Source organism: Garra rufa, chromosome 8, assembly GCF_049309525.1.
Source record: "Garra rufa chromosome 8, GarRuf1.0, whole genome shotgun sequence".
Lineage (NCBI taxonomy): Eukaryota > Metazoa > Chordata > Actinopteri > Cypriniformes > Cyprinidae > Garra > Garra rufa.
Genome location: NC_133368.1, coordinates 48876182 through 48894433, shown reverse-complemented (window position 1 = coordinate 48894433; position 18252 = coordinate 48876182). Strand labels below are relative to the sequence as shown.

General features: G+C 32.6%; 1 protein-coding gene across 1 annotated transcript in view; it reads left to right on the top strand.

Annotated features, from left to right (window-relative positions):
- Positions 1 to 241: 241 nt before the first annotated feature.
- The window catches only part of cog3 (component of oligomeric golgi complex 3), a 53015-nt gene continuing 35004 nt past the window's right edge, over positions 242 to 18252 (top strand). The window contains exons 1-9 of the mRNA XM_073845633.1: positions 242 to 412; positions 2867 to 3013; positions 13338 to 13399; positions 13594 to 13759; positions 14276 to 14350; positions 14433 to 14525; positions 16252 to 16377; positions 16470 to 16550; positions 16744 to 16787. Coding sequence (XP_073701734.1) covers positions 242 to 412; positions 2867 to 3013; positions 13338 to 13399; positions 13594 to 13759; positions 14276 to 14350; positions 14433 to 14525; positions 16252 to 16377; positions 16470 to 16550; positions 16744 to 16787 — 965 coding nt within the window. The remainder of the gene's footprint in view (positions 413 to 2866; positions 3014 to 13337; positions 13400 to 13593; positions 13760 to 14275; positions 14351 to 14432; positions 14526 to 16251; positions 16378 to 16469; positions 16551 to 16743; positions 16788 to 18252) is intronic.

Below are 18252 nucleotides of genomic sequence, written 5' to 3'. Positions count from 1 at the left end.
ATAGAAAAACAAAACTAATACTCAGGAAACTCATACGTTTGAGTTTCTTTACAAAATGTCTCTATTTTAGTTTTGTTTACATTCATATGCATAAAATTTAAAGCAGTCTGGCAGAGGTGTTTTTTTTTTAATCATCCGTGTCGTGAAGTGAAAGCGCTTCGTTGATTGGTTGCCCGCGTCTTGACTCCGCCCAACCCGGAAGAAACTTCCGCTGAGGTGACGTCGAATGTTGTTAGCCATGATGGCGTCGTCCACAGAGCAGAATCTCCTGGACCTCACCGATAAGGAAACTCGGGAGAAACTGTCACACTGGGACCGTCGCGCGGATGCAATGGCGCCGTTAACGGACAAACAGACGGACTCGATTCTCGAGATCCGCGCAGCCGCAGAAGTCACGCTTCTTCCAGCTGAGGTGAGTGAAGAGCAGCAGTAGCCTGTCAGCTAACAACACAAATACACTCCTTTCATTTCTACACACTCGCTCAAGAGTGACACTTCTGCTCTGTAGTGCACTAGGATGGACACTTGGTCTGTTTAGACCCTCATCTGGGTGTTTAGGTGAGGTGAGGCTAGTGGGTTGCGATCTGTTAGTGTGTGTGTGGACGGGTGCCACGTATGTAGTTCATTCAGTATGTAAATAAGTCAGTTTAGCTAAACAAAACTTGCAGTTAAGATGCTTAACATGCTAGTTTAGGTAGGGGTTCACAAACGTTTTGGCCAGTAGATCTCCTGTGACCTAAATTAAGGGCTTTCATACTGAGGTCTGGGAAACATTTAGAGAAAAACTGGTAAAAATGTACATAAATAACAAGAAACAAGAGTACACTAGCTAAACAAATTCAATGAAAAGAAATATACAGTATATATTATCTCTAACAGTGTACAGTGCTACAATGAGTTGAAAAAAGTAATGGATTAGAAACTAAATATTTTTTAAAAATGTAATTATAAATTATTAATAATATATTAATAAACAAGATTAAACTAACTAAATTCATTTTATTTAAAATAATAAACGAATGCTAATTTTTTCCTAAATAATATTTTTTCACCTTAATTTTTTAACAGTATAAATTGGCTCTTTGTACAAGAAATGTATAAAGCTTTCTTTTACATTTTTATGTTTGCACAAGGATGATTATATTTGGGGGTCGATTGAAAACACCTGATGTAAATTTCATTGAGATAATAAATAATGTTATGAATTTCTGGGGTCTGGAAAAAAGTTTTAAGCATAGATTAATAATACAAAAAAAAAAAAAAGACTAAACTAAATAAATAAATGCATTTGATTTAAAATGATAAATAAATACTAAATGTTTCCTAAATAATATTTCACACTTTTTGTCACCTTAATTTTTTACAGTACAAATTGGTTCTTTATATATGAAAATGTATTGTTTTATTTTTGCACAAAGATGATTATATTTGGGGTCGGTGGCATTTAAAAGATTGAAAATACCTGATGTAAATTATTTAAATTTAAAAAGTTTAGAAAAAACTGGGTAAAATTTTTTAAATTAATAACAATAATAATGAGAAAATAAGATTATTTAAATGTATTATCTAAATAAATACATTTGATTTAAAGGAATAAACAAATGCTAATTTTTTCCTAAATAATATTAAAAAAAAATATTCACACATTTTTTACAGTATAATATGGGCTCTTTATACATGAAAATATATTGCTTTCTTTTAGATTTTTCTATTTGCACAATGAGAATTATATTTGGGGCTTGGTGGCATTTCAAAGATTGAAAACACCTGACGTAAATTATTTAATTGAGATAAATAATGTTTTGAATTTCTGGGATCTAAGAAAAAATTTGGAGAAAAACGTAATATGTAATAATAAAATGTAATAATAAATAAATAATAATAGTAAAAAACAAGATTAAACTTAATAAAAATTACTTTTTTCACTTTTACAGAATAAATTGGTTCTTTATACATTAAAATATATAGCTTTCTTTTACATTTTTATGTTTGCACAAGGATGATTATATTTGGGGGTTGATGACATTTAAAAATACCTGATGTAAATGATCTTAGTAAGATAATTAATAATATTTCTGGGGAAAGGTTTAAAAAATAAATGAATAATAATAGTAAAAAAAAAAAAGACTAAACTAAATGAATAAATGCATTTGATGTAAAATAATAAATAAATACTAAATGTTTCCTAAATAATGTTTCACACATTTTTTTCACCTTAATTTTTTGCAGTATAAATTTGCTCTTTATACATTAAAATATATTGCTTTCTTCACATTTTTTTCTGTTTGCACAAGGATAATTATATTCGGAGATCAGTGGCATTTAAAAGATTGTAAACACCTAAGGTAAATGATTTCATTGACATAATAAGTAATGTTATGAAAACAGGGTAAAAAAGGTTATAATAAATGAATAATAGTAAAAAAACAAGATTAAACTTAATAAACAAATACAATAGATTTAATATAATAAATGACTGCTATTTTTTGATAAAAATCAATTAATATAAAAAAAATCAGATTAAACTAAATGCATAAATACATTGGATTAAAATAATAAATAATATTAAAAATTGAACAAATCAGTACACATCAGTACAGTACTATACTGAGTAGAAAAATGACATTACATTACATTATTAATATAAAATTTTCACATTATAAATTGGCTCTATGCACATGGAAATATATAGCAGTATATCACCTGTAATATTTTGGGGTACACAAGAATGATGATACTTGTTTTCTGCAGCATCTATAAAATTAAAAACACCTGAGATATTGAGTAATACAGACGTAAATATAGACGTTCCTCACTCTTAATGATTTGTGTTTTGAGAGTAAATGAGATGTTAATGTCTCCTCAGCTGCCCATCGAGGACATCTGCAGTCTGACGTCTCGCTCTCTGCGCTCGGCGTTCACAGCGACTCTGCCTGAGTCCACAGAGGAGGTGCTTCAGCAGGGCTTTCAGATGCTGGAGCTGGAGAACAACAGAATCGAGACGGCTCAACAGGTGACGCACGCACACTCATTTACAGACGTTAGTGTCGCATACTACAGTACATACTAAAATATAGGGATGCATCGAAATGAAAATTCTTGGCCGAAGCTGAAGCCGAAAATTACATGGTTTTTGGTGTTTTTTGCCTTTTTTTTTCACCATTGCATTAATTAAATAGCCAAAATGTGCTTTTTACAGTTTTGACTTGCTTTTCAAAGAAACAAATCAATTACAAAACAACAGTTTAAAAATATTTACTTAAAGGAGTAGTCTAGTGCTGGATGAGTTTCAGTGCTTAAAAGGTATATAAAAAATATATTTTTCTAAGAAAATGACCGAACGTTTCGGTAGACAAGACCCTTCTTCGTCGGCTGGGTTCGTTTACAGCCATTTGAAGCTGCATTTAAACGGCATTTAAATGGCATTTTGAAGATTAAAAAATTATATGGAGAAATTTCCAGAAATGTTTATCTCAAAAAACATAATTTCTTGACGACTGAAGAAAAAAAGACATAAATATCTTGGATGACAAGGGGGTGAGTAAATGATCTGTAAATTGTTGTTCTGAAAGTGAACTACTCCTTTAACCCTCAAAGACCGAGACAGCCGCCGGCGGCTAAAAATAACTATTGGTCTTAAATGTTTAATAACTTTTGAACCGCTAATCCAATTTGAATGCTTTAAAAAGTCTCGTAAAGTACAGAGTCTGCTCTTTTCAGTGATATCGCATTTGTCTCATTTGGATATTCAGAGGCTCCGTAGTAAGCGTGATTACGTCATCACATTTCCTCAGCACTGATTCGTCAGATGAAATCAACACGTTTTGGTCCTCTGAGCCAAACAGGAACGATTGTTGATGCTTAGTCCCACCCCTGTGCCCCGATTGGTTCAAACTGTCATCTATTCAACCAATAAACATAGGTTTTGGTCTTTTGAACCACCGATTAGTATGTTTCTTTGCAGATCTGAACAGACGCAAAGTGAAAGCAAAGTGTGTCTTGCGTGCATGAAAACAAACGCAAAATAACACATTTGCATGACAGCATTCTTTGAAAATGTACAGAAATACTCACGACAGAGCCCTTTGACATAAAACAAACCAAAAACAAGGATGAAACAACAGTAGATATCGGATAAAGCACTGGAATGTGGGTTTTCGGTCACTAGGCGATGTCCCGGTAAAATAGATTCCGACGCAGACTACAGCCAGCAGATCCATCTATTTGGTTGTTATATTATGTAACTAATTATTATATAGTTTTTAAAGATTATTTGTACTATTTTTTCGGTTGCACTCTGTATATTTCTCTCTCATTTTGTGTGTAGTTTGTGAATAATTTGGATTGTTTATTTATTTTTTTGTTGCACAAGACAGTTTGTGCATTTTTTCTTGTGCTACTTTCTACACTATTTGTGTTTATTGTTCATCTTTTGGATTAAGAATATATTTATGAAATAGTAAATTATTTTTTACTGTGTTTTGCTATTATTTAACACTGTTTCTGCAATGACTTTACTCCTGAAACGTTTTTGGACAGATCTATATTGTCAATAAACGAAATGGGCCTGTTTTTCACTGAAAAGCACCTAAATAATATTGTAATAATTGGCTATAACTTGCTTGGGGAATGTTATATATAGACAAAATTTTATTTGGAAGTGTAAAACACCTAAATACAAATTTTTAAAGAAAAAAATCTAAACTTCAGGAGTTTTTGTTGGTAGCGTTTTTTCCTAAAATTCTGGAAATTCACTAATTTTTAGAGAAAACAAAAGGAAATTTGTAATTTTAAATTAGCTAGACATAAAGTTCAAGTTCTTATGTTTATAATGATATATGACAATTGATGCTGACTGCTAGAATAGGTCTGAAAAAACAAAAAAATATACAGGTGCCTCAGGTGCCCCAAAAATGTTCTAGGTCTTTAAGGGTTAACACTGAACCTTTTTAACATTCTAATAGACATTATAGCCTACCAACAAAGCACAATTTAACTTTAAATGAATAAGTATGTTAAATAATATTCTTTGGCCATTTTTAAGACCCCCTTCTTGAATCAGGCATGTGTTTTTAATGTACAAACCAAGGTTATTTTCATAAACGAATAAAAGATAAAAACATCAAAACAAATGAAAAACTTTTACTGAAAAACTAACTGAAATAAAGTAATATCAAAAATAAATAATCGTTTCCATGGCGGAATAATAATAAAGACTGCGTCCTGAACCGCACCCGCATTAAATCTAGGCACCTGCATCAGTTAGGCAAAATTATACATTTTTTCTGTAAAACAAGCAATCAAACCAATATACTAGAGCTGATAATTCAGTAAAAGATCGAGATTCAAACACCTACGTGATCTCATTTCTAAATGACAACGATTTCTCTAGGGCTGGACCAGAATATTCGATTATTCGAATATTCGTTCGGTGGGTTGGCATTCGATTTTAAATTTTGAGATTCGAATATTCTCCTTTTTTTTTAAATACACCTTGCATCCATCCCCCACAAAACGGTTCTCATTCGCGCTTGAATATGAATGGAGAAGATCAGACTGCTGCGCCACTAACACAGAGACAGCAAAGAAAGAGATTGAGCAATATTTGAGAAAAATGCCTTTAAAGTTTTTACACCAGCTAGTCAAACATGTTGAAACTCGTTTCTCTGAAACGGGACACAATTTAACCAGGAGAATTTGCCACAAGACAAAACAGTTGTCACATAGTCCATTTTAAGCCTTGACTCAGTTTTGACCAAATGTGTAGTTACTGCGCTTTGCCTTTGGAGGGCAGTATATACACAAACGTTATATATAATGTATATATTTATTTATAAATAATTTAGATATAAGTAATTTAAATATATATAAACACCGCGCCATTTTTTCGTTCTTCTTTTATTTAAATAGCCTACCCTTTACGGTGTCAGTAATTACTGTGCTGCTAATTTCTGATTTGGGAGTGATTTGTTTGTTAAAAAATGTTAGGCTACCTTATTAAAAGTATTGCTCTTAACTAGAGATGCACCGATCGATCGGCATCCGATCGCAATCGACCGATAGGGGCGCTATCGGTTTTGATCGGAGTTCTCAAAATAGATCAGAGCAGGCCGATCAGATGACGTTTACAACAACAAACAGCCGCCAGAGCACGCATTCCCACTTCTCAGACTAGGGTCTCCTAATGGGCGCGGCTGTCTCTACAACGCATTAACACTGAAGATGACGTCGCCGGTGAGGGGATTTCCTCCCCTCTGGTCTATGCATCCCTGCCTCTGCTGAATTATTTTTATCCACGGTGGGGATAAAACGTCCCGCGAAGCCGCTCCTACGTCCCGATCTAAATCAAATTATTTGCAATAAGCGCTTTAAAGGCGTCTAAATCAAATGATTCGCCATACGCGCTTTGAAGTTGAACGTACTGAATCAAATGATTCGCGATCCGATTGGAGCGCTTCAAAACAGTGAATCTTTTTGCGACGCAGTGGTTTACTGATTCTGAGTTTCCAAAAAGCTCCGTTGATACTTTGCTCACCTTCTCTATAAAATGTATTCGTTGTTTGAAATTAAACCATTACTATTAATACAATGTTTTTATTAAATTGTGATCACATAATACAGCTTCTGTCATATTAAAAAAAATGCATGACCTGACACTCATTATCTGGTTCTTGCCTAAAAAGACGGGTATAATGCGCGTTGTTAACAGATTACAGTAACAGTTTGGTCAACCTCTCCCTATGGAGAGAGAAAAAAAAGTTTCTAAAAGCATCCCCCCCTTCTGTTTTTTTTTTCACAAATTGCACCCTGTATATGTATATGTATGTGTATATGCATATGTATGGCATATTTATTTTATTTTTCCACAAAAAGCTTGTTGCTAAACTCTAAATTGTGATTTTAAGAAAGAGCCTCCTGAGAGTTAAATGTTTATTATGGTGCACATGTGTGTTTTGCACAATCATTTTTTTATTTTAAGATTTAACTCTTTTATTAGATTTAACTTTTTCCACAGAAAAACTAAGGTTCATAGTTTACAAATTGTGTCAGCTCTAAAAGAGTGAAATGTTGTGTTGTACATAATTACTGCCAAAAGACAGTTTAAGATAGTAAGCAACACTTACTCTATGTAAGCTGAAGTTGTCTGAGAGTCTTGAGAGTGTTCAATATTGAAATTTGCCTCAGCCTGCAATAAAACTGGTCAATTCATGATACTTTCTCATTTCCTACTTTTTATACTAATAATACAATGTCAATGTTTGTACATGAGACAACAATATTGAAGAATTTATGGATTTGACGCTGTGATCGGTAATATCGGGATCGGCAGATACTGCTTTTGGTGATCGGTGATCGGTGATCGGCCCCCAAAATCCAGATCGGTGCATCTCTACTCTTAACAGACCTGTGTGTTTTGTATCATAGCGCAATGTCCGTTCTCAAAGCATAAGCTCTGCCTGCATGAGGCGCGCCGCTTCCAACGTGCAATGTTATATTAAAATTTAAGAATTCTGAACGTGTTATGTGTCCATATTGCACCAAAATGCAACACTCAAATGCACTCCCTTGGGTTGGGTCCACAGCAAAAATCGATTGGATGAACTGTTCTCGACATAGGCTAATAAAAATGCAAACAATAAGACATACAGAGATTCCTGTCTTAATCAGAGAGAAGAATATGTTTAGCCCCCTCCCTCCGAAGCTTCGAAGCTCAAAAAATGGTATTTGGACCAGCCCTAGATTTCTCATGTTTACTAAACCTTTGAAAAAGTAGGGGACATTCAAATCTGTATTTGCACTGTCACTAACAGAGAGAGCAGTCATCTGCGGCGTCATTTTAATGACAAATGTCGAGAGCGCATTATTTTAGCGCGAAAGCATATTAATATCATGTGCGAGCACGAATCTCTCCGCTCGCACGCGGATTTCCTTTGCTCTAGCACAAAACCGGACGCGCGCTCTCAGATATTCACTGGTGCGTTCACACCGGACGCGACTTGTGCGGAAAAAACGGGCGTCTGCCACTCGTCAGCGGGAAAGTAGTAGTAAAATAGGTGAATGAGCTCAATTTGCCAGCTTTAGCTTGCTTGTAGTCTCAATATGTATGTATATGTAGGCAGGGCCGGCCCTGTACATCTGGGGGCCCTAAACAGGATAATTTTGGGGCCCTGCCTTGCAGTGAATACTAGTGGAGTATTGCCAGTAGCCAGGTTTCCATCCAAAGATTTTGTTTGTGGAAAAAAAACACGGTAACACTTTCTATGAAGGCTGGATTTATAATACATTATAAGGGTTTATTACACGGCTCTTTGGAATGCTTGATTCTGATTGGTCAGTTGAGACATTTGCAGGTTCGTTCTTTTCAAATAATCACCGCTCCAAAGTAATAACGCATAGCCGGTACTACTTGTATGTTTAAAATCCCTCCGTGCCAACAAAGATTACCGTTTGGCGCCATCTTGTGACAAACACTGGACAACCACAATTAACAATGGAAAATTTCGACATTAATCTATTTAAATTGTCTTACTAACGTACATAGTTTGAAGGTTAGTCACGTGGTACTATATCGTTTCGCGGAAGGATAAAAATGTTATTTTAAAACAAATATGCCAATAAAAGGTTTCAAATTCATATTCATGTCCAGTTTTTTCCTTATGTGGCAAGTAGCCGTGTAATAAGCGGGATAATGTACAGGCAGCCGGTAGTTATCGCAGAAATAAGCCCCTTCCAGGGGCGGATCTAGAAAATTATTCATGGGGTGGCAAGGGGGTGGCATTGAAATTATGAGGGGTGGCAACACTGAAGCAAGCATCCTTGCATGGTTTTTGTGGATTCAAGGAACGCTATTCTTATTTAACTTCTCTTTATTGAGTTCTATGTTAAACTGTAGCGAGTTTAAGTCTATGCCAAGTTTAATTTACAAAGCAAGACAAAAAATGCAGACTGCATATGGATACAAAGTCTCAGTTGATCAAGTTTCCTTAAGTCAAAAACATAATAAATGTACAGAAACCACATTTAAATCACCAACAAATATCTTCAAAATGAATAAAATAAATCACAGTATTCAGTGCAACACGAGCAACAAAATTACCTTTTCAAGTATTCAAATATCTTGGATGAGACATGAAAACAAATTCAATAATTTTAGTGTAAGTAAAACAACAAAAGTCCCTTTAAGTCCAAGTATCTCTTCTTTTTTTAACAAACCAACAAATTTGCATGGACCTAAAACTAAATAACAAATTTTGGTGTAACAAGGTTATGACTAGCAGTTTATTAAACCATTCACAAAAGCTTTGGTGCACATGTGTACAGTTGCAGACATATTGTTGTAGACATTACAGTTGTCAGGATTCTTGCACCAAAGTAAAATTCAAGCACTTTTCAAGCACTGCCAAGGTGCATTTTCAAGATTTTCCAGCACTGTGGTAAATTACATGTTCACATACACGAGTTCTTCATTTTTAAAACAGATGTTATTGTGCTATTAAAAAACAACTGTCTGGATTGCATATAACATTGCCTAATATAAATAGCCAACATACAGTAAACAAATTCTATAATTTAAATATATAATTAATATAATTTACAGAGTAACACTGTATGAGTGGGGTAGGGCAATGTCTGGCAACATATTAATGACTGGTATGAAATGACTGTAAAATAAAAATAAAAACATGATACTAATGGCATTTCAGCCTTTATACCATTAAAAGGGATGAATCTAGTATATAATTGATTATATTTATTTAAAACATAAATATTACTGTCTTAATTGTTTAGATTTTTAGAAAGCACATTAACTTGTTTCACATTTACAACTCTATGTGTTTGCTGGGTAAAAACGTGGGTCGGTATTTGCAATAATCTGACTAAACAGCTGAAAAGTTGCAAATTCATTCTTTTGTCACGAGGTGGCGCTTTAGGAGCGCTGAAATATTACGGTTTCCATAGTAACGGCTGAACACAAAGCAACGCTGTTTTATCAGGCACGGAATGAAAATGCCAACGACACGTTTCTGAGGACAGTCTGTTCCCTTCAGATATATTTATATAAAGACATCCGTGCCGCGTTTTGACTTTGAAACATGCAGTACATATATTTATTCAGTGACATCAATGCCTTTTGAAGTTTTATCCAGCCTTATCGCGATTCTCGTCTTTCTGTCCCCCAACTGTAAGACGTCTTAAAATTATAATTAAGCATTTTCTTTTTCTATTTAACATATTTAAAACTTTTTATGGCCTTAAATTTGATACAACTAACGTTAAATTGAGGAGTTTTTAAGAACACGCAGGAGCCCTCTACTTTACGATAGACCGTCGGGCAGTCCGGTCAAACATTTTGGTAGCCCGACTGGAAAACACAATAGCCCCGGGACGTCGGGCTGGGGATTTTGCGAGCCCCGAGATCTCGTTTTAAACATAATTCGTATTTGTCGTTTTCAAGCCATCGCGGACTGATGCGACAACCTCCCGGCATGTTTTCGCTTGATCGCTTGGCTTCTGACTAGCTCTTCCAGGTGTCAGTCCTTGGTTTCCAGGGCGACGCTGATAGATGATTGGGACGCTCGTCACACTATACGCTATTTTTATGTCATCAAAATACAGAGTCTCTGCTGTAAATCGGTCGAGGAAACTCTTTTATTTTTTGAACACTAGGACACTAGTGCTGGGGTGGCAAATGGGGTGGCAAGGCTTTTTCTTAGGGTGGCAATTGCCACCCCGTGCCACCCCGGTAGATCCGCCCCTGGCCCCTTCAGTGTGATACAAGACCCTCCGCTTCGCGTCGGGTCCTGATCACACTGTCGGGGCTTATTTCTGCGATAACTACCGGCTGCCTGTACATTATCCCTTACATTCTTAAGGCATTATAAAGAATGCATAATGCATTATAAAAAACCTTATAATATGTTATATCATCTCATGAGTATTCATAAGAACAGTTTTAATGTATTATAATTTTTACTTTTTTGTGATTATAGCTTTTAAGAGTATGATTTCCTCCTCGTAGTTATAACGAATTATAAGTCTCATATCTTGTCATCTTTCTCATGTCACTTTACTTAAAGCATACAAAGACCACTTATAAGTAATTATAATAATATTTCCCAAAGAACCTTAAGATCATGCATCAGATCAGATGAATATGTGTAATATGACACATTTGTATTATCAGTTTGATTATTTTGATAGTACCCTTTAGACAGCTTTTGATTGGTAACTCTGCAACTGCATGTCAGCTAGCAGTAATTATTATTAGTAGTATGCTAAATATATGCTAACACTGAATTTTGATGTTTCACCAAAAGACAAACTATTATATTATATTATATTATATTATATTATATTATATTATATTATATTATGTTATATTATATTATATTATATTATATTATATTATATTATATTATATTAAGTAACTTTGCAAGTACATGAACCTTCTACCTAACCATAAACTAAGTCTACTAATACTCTAAGGAGTGTCAGTTGACATGTAGGTGGAAAGTTTAAGCATATAGTAAATGGACTAAGTGGACCATCAAAATGAAACGTAATATAATGTAAAATAATAAATGTAATATGATATAATCCATTATAAATTAAGTAGATTTAATATGCCGTCAATAATCATAATCTTAAAAGTTATAACCTCAAATACTCAAGTATTATAATGTATTATAATTGTTGTTATGATTATTTATGACATGATATAACATATTATAAGGTTTATTATAATGCATTATGCATTCATTATAATGCCTTAGAAATACCCTTATAATGTATTATAAATAGGGGCTTCATAGAAAGTGTTACCAAAAACACAAAACAATTTAGCGCGTTGGAATTTTTACAGATATAGCTGATGGAAATGCATTATCGATAAAATTTCTCATGTGTCGTCATAATCTTTTTCCGTTTAACTTTAGCGCATAAATTCTAAATCCATACTTCAAATGTTGCAAAAATCTGTCAAGTTAGTAATGCTTAACTGCGTGCAGGAGGCGCCGACACGATCACTTGATCTCCCCCGCTGATGATGATAATACAACTGCTTCTGTTTATGATTATTGTTGATGATCAAGCAAATAGTCTATAACAAAGTACAAAAAAAAAAAAAAAACTCAAGACACTTGTTAATAAAAATTAGCTAACATACAATTTAATATTAGGTTTTGTTTCAAATGGATAAAGAACAGGCTACTAGCCTATATATTTTACGCAATATAGATGACATGATGTATGGAAACAGCTCAAGGGCAGTTTTTTTTTTTTGCGATACACCAAAACTTATGCGACAGTTCATTTTTTTACACATATTCTCTTTGTCGAGTGCAAAAACTGGATGGAAACTTGGCTAGTGACAGCCACGCGCTTTGCAACATAATGACTCAGACCACTAGTGGGGGCCCCCTAGTGGCGGCGGGGCCCTAAGCAGCCGCTTAGTTCGCCTATAGGGAGGGCCGGTGTTGTGCCTTTTTTCGACCCCTGCCAAATTATGACCCCCTCTCGTTGAAAGCGCTACCTGATTGCCTAATCCTAACCCCACCCCTAATCCTAACCCCTCCCCCACACCTAACCCTAAACCTACCAATACTAGGGGGGTAGTAATCTGGCGGGGGTCAGAATTCGGCACAACACCGGCACTGTATGTAGGTCAAAATGAGTAAAGAGCGCTTTTTAAAATTTACCAGATTGTCCGACCTATTCACTCACTTTCTTCCTAGCAAGATCCTTTTTATTCCTGTTTCTATAAAAGTACAAAGATGTATCGTACAGCTCCGAGTAACCACAGACAGCAACGGTGATTTTGTCCTCCATTGTTGTTTCGGATTTCTGCCTCCGTCACTACTAGAGCAAGCTCCTGATTGGTTACCGCGGCGCGGATTTTCGCCAAAGTTCAGATTTTTGAACTCACGCGTTTCGCGCGATTCGCGCGAATGGCGCGGCAATCGCTTGAAACGCTCAATGCGCGCCGCTTCATTCGCGCGTTTCGCGCCGCAGGATGGCTATTCGCGTCTTTGCATTGACTTAACATGTAAATCACTCGCGCTTGCCGCTTCATTCGCGTCCGGTGTGAACGCGAGTGCATGCACTTTAAAAACGTGTCTCTCCCCTTGAGCAAAGTGTGTGCATGCGCGCTCAAACATTGTTCTGCACACTCGCAAATCTCTCTGGGCTCATGCGAATATACACTATTGCAATGTATATTCTTATTGTGCACAATTCATCATTACATGTTTCATTTTGACCTTGTAGTTTTATTCAAACAATGTCTTCAGATGAAAAACATCAGTGTCACATGACTAATGGCATCATCTCTCTGTCAGTTTTTTTCCTGGTTCTCGAAGCTGCAAGTTCAGATGGATCAAGACGAAACTTCTAAATACAGGTGTGCGTTCATGTCTATGTTGATTAAGAGACACTAGCATGAGAATATATGTCTATATGAGTTTATTAAGAATTCAAATTGTAGCCTGTCAAATGTAAATGTAACAGCATTTCATTATTGTAAGCATTGCTGACAAAGGCCATATTGACCTAAGATTTGATGTTTGATCAAATGATTTGTGTTTTCCTCCACAGGAAGACTAGGGATGTCCTGAACGGTTATCAGGAGCAGTGCGACGCCATATTGAACGACGTGAACGCTGCGCTGGAGCATTTGGACTCTCTGCAGAAGCAGTACCTCTTTGTGTCTACAAAAACAGGAACGCTTCATGAGGCCTGTGAACAACTGCTGAAGGAGCAGGTCTGATGTTTCTTCAGTCGCAGAGCCTCTTAACCACACATTGTGTAAACTATACTGGTGAAAATATTGGGATAATTAAGATGTAGAATTAAATAAAGCTGCATTTATTTGATCAGAAATAAAAATCGCTATCAGCAGGTCACACTTACCAAAAAAATATGAATTAGAAATGTTTCTTGGGCAGCAAATCAGCATATTAAACTGATTTCTGAGCGATCATGTGACACTGAGGACTAGAGTAATGATGCCGAAAATTCAGTTTTGCCATCCCATAAATAAATTATATTTTAAGTTCTATTCAAATAAAAAAGTTATTTTAATTTAGAAAAATATTTAAAATTTTTACTGTATTTTTGGATCAAATAAATACAGCCTTTGTGAGCAGAGGAGACTCCTTTCAAAAACAGTAAAACATCGTAATTCATAACTTTTTAACAGTAGTGCATGTAATTAAAGTAGTGTTGATTTGATAAATGATGTTGATTTGTCTTCTCTCTCTCTCTCTGCTGTGAACAGTCAGAGCTGGTGGATCTGGCTGAGAGCATCCAAGAGAAACTGTCGTATTTTAATGAACTGGAAAACATAAACACGGTAATGCTTTCCTCCTGTTGCCCAGCTGTGTTTGTCATGCATTCATTATCTGTTTTAATAATCAGTTTTATCTCTCTTGTAGAAACTGAACTCCCCGACACTATCGGTGAACAGCGAAGGATTCATCCCAATGCTTTCCAAGTTAGACGAATGCATAGAATATGTTTCATCACATGTAAGTAACATGCTTTTTAAATTGATTATTTATTGACTAATTTAATGATTATTGCTTTTTTATTTATTTTTTTTTAGTCTTTTTGTGAAGGCTGGCAGGTTAAATGACCATCTGCTTTTTATTAATTAATTATTTCAAAATATTTTTATTATTTATTTGTACTTTATTTATTTTGCTTTTTTATTTATATATATATATATATATATATATATTTTAATTATTATTTGTTTATTTTTTTATTTTAGTCATTTTTTGGAGGCTGGCAGGTCAAATGGCCATCTGCTTTTAATTATTTATTTATTTAATTTAAATTATTAATTGTTTTATTTGTATTCTTTATATTCATCTTGTTTATTTCATTTTTATTTATTTTATTTTAGTCTTTTTGTGGAAGCTGGCAGGTTAAATTAACAAAATTTCATTCATTTGTAATTATTTATTTTTTTAAATATTTTTTGTTATTATTTATTTCTTTATATTTATTTAGCTTTTTTATTTATATATGTATGTTTTTAATTAATTTTATTTTAGTCAATTGTTCGAGGCTGGTAGGTTAAATGGCCATCTGTTTTTAATTCATTGATTTATTTACTACTTTAAGGATTATTTCTTTTTTTTATTCATTTCTTTTTTTATGTATTTTATTTCAGTCTTTTTGTGGAGGCTGGCAGGGTAAATGACATCTGCTTTTAATTAATTATTTATTAATTTTAATTGTTTAACAATTTATATTATTATTATTTATTTTTTAATAAACTTTGTTTTAGTCATTTTTTAAGGCTGGCAGGTTAAATGGCCATGTTTTTTTTCAAATAATTGATTATTTATTTACTAATTTAATGATTATTTCTTTTTTTATTTACTCATTTATTTTATTTTGTTTAGTCTTTTTGTGGAGGCTGGCAGGTTAAATGACCATCTGCTTTAATTAAGTAATTATTTATTAATTTTATTAACTAATTATTTAGTAATATATTATTATTTTTAAAATTATTTATTTGTTCTTTATGTTTATTTAGCTTTTTTTATTCATATATATTTTTTATTAATTTTATTTTAGTGAATTTTTCGAGGCTGGCAGGTTAAATGACCAACTGCTTTTAATTTATTAATTTGATACATTTTAATTATTTATTTATTATTATTTATTTGTTCTTTATATTTATTTTGTGTGTTTTTGTTATATTTATTTATTTTATTTTAGTCTTTGTTGGAGGCTGGTAGGTTAAATGACCATATATTTTGAATGAATGAATGAATTAATTAATTATTAATTTGATTAATTTTTATTATTTAATATATTTTTTTAATTTGTTCTTTATATTTATTTTGTGTGTTTCTTTTTTTAATTAATTTGTTTTATTTATTTATTTATTTATTTTTTGAGGCTGGCAGGTCAAATGGCCATCTGCGTTTAATTATTTAAGTATTTATTAATTCAATTAATTTATTTTTTGTATTTAAAAAATATTTATTATATGCATTATATGGTTTATTTGTTGTATTGTTTGTTTCAAATATTTTAATTTATTTATCTGTTGTTTTTTAATTACTATTTTTGATTTACTTTGTATTTATGTATTATTTTTCATCTAATGTTACAATATTCTCCTCTAATGTTCCAATAGAATATTTCAGAATTTCACAGATGCACAATCTGTATTGTAAAAAGCACTATATAAATAGACTTGACATGCATATTCCTCATAATATTTCTTTCTTTCAGCCCAATTTTAAAGACTACCCAGTCTATCTCACCAAATTCAAGCAGTGTCTGTCCAAAGCCATGCACCTCATTAAGGGCCACACGGTCAGCACCCTGCAGAACCTCACAGCTCAGCTGAGCAAAAGGGTACGCTTAGTAGAAAATAAAAGCCTGGCTGATCATTAGATCACAGATGTTTGTGTCATTTCCTGTTCATTTATTGAATATGATCTGAGCAGGACCCGCTGGGCGCTCCAAACGCAGACAACGCCTTCACGCTCTACTATGTGAAGTTCAGAGCAGCGGCACCAAAAGTTAGAGTAAGTCTTCTATGCAAACACTCATTTGACACCAAATCAGATCGTTTTAATTGGCTTTTAACGATACAAAACCTTCTATAATAATGAATACAACTCAATATAATACATATCATAAAATATATTATCATTTGTGTTAAAATATTTCAAATTATACATTACATGCATTTTTTGTTTGTTTGTTTGTTTGTTTCAGAGGCTCATTGAACAAGTTGAACAGCGGTCTGACAAAATCCCAGAGTAAGTGGAGAAAGTTTTGGTTTATTATTTTTTTTGATAATTCTCATTTTATGCACGCACTCTTTTTTTTTTCTTTTTTTTATTTAAATTACGTGAAAAACTAAGGGACTTTTGGATCAGGGTTCTTTTATTTGAGTTATTATTTAGTTAGATTTAAAAAAAAAAAAAAAAAAATATATATATATATATATATATATATATATATATATATATATATTTTTTTTTTTTTTTTATTGTGTTTTATTAATTTATTTTGATTGTATTTATTTTGTTTTTATTTATTATTTATATTTGTTTTATTTCTTTTTTTATTCATTTATTGTATTTTTGTCCTTTTTTTGAAGGCTGCTTTCGACCATCTGCTTTTAAATATTTAATGATGTATTAATTAATTAATTTTACATACTAGTAATATTTTTTATTAGTATTTTGAATCCTTTTTTTGTAGATTTTCTTTTTCATTTTAATTTTAGTTAAAGATTTAGTGATTTTGTTGTGCTTTTATCATTTTTAACTGGGCAAAATAGTTTTTTAAATATTGTATTTATTTATTTGTAATTAATTCATTAATTTATTCATTTAATTTTAATTTTTATACATTTTTTGTATCTATTTTTACATTTCTTTATTCACATTAATTGTCATTAATTTATTTTTATTTATTTCATTTGAGTACTGTCAAACGATTAATCGTGTTTAATCACATCAAAAATAAAGGTTTTGTTTACATATGTAGATTCTTACGTCATCTGAAAGCTGAGTAAATAAGCTTTCCATTGATATATTGTTTGTTAAAATAGGACAATGTTTGTCTGAGATACAACTATTTGAAAACCTGGAATCTGAGGGTGCAAAAAAAATCTAAATATTGAGAAAATCACCTTTAAAGTTGTCCAAATGAAGTTCTTAGCAATGCATATTACTAATCAAAAATAAAGTTTTTATATGTTTATGGTAGAAAATTTACAAAAAATCTTCATGGAACATGATCTTTTCTTAATATCCTAATGATTTTTGGCATAAAAGAAAAATCGATCATTTTGACCCATACAATGTATTTTTGTCTATTGCTACAAATATACCTGTGCTACTTAAGACTGGTTTTGTGGTCCAGGGTCACATATGTGTGTATACTGTGTATATTTAATAAGTGTATATATAAATACAAACACATGCAGTATATATTTAGAAATAATTTAAATGTATTTATATTTATATACGTGTAATTACTATTATATATAAATATTTTTAATATATAAACGTAATATTATTAATTTTCTTAAATATGTTATGTCATCTTAATAAATCCTGTGTATTTATATATACATAAAAATGCATAGTGCACATTATATAAACAGACACTTTTATTTTCGATGCAATTTAATCGTTTGACAGCACTATTTTATTTATATATTTTACTTTTCAAGTTCATTTTTTTTTCCCATTTATTTCATTCTTTTATTTT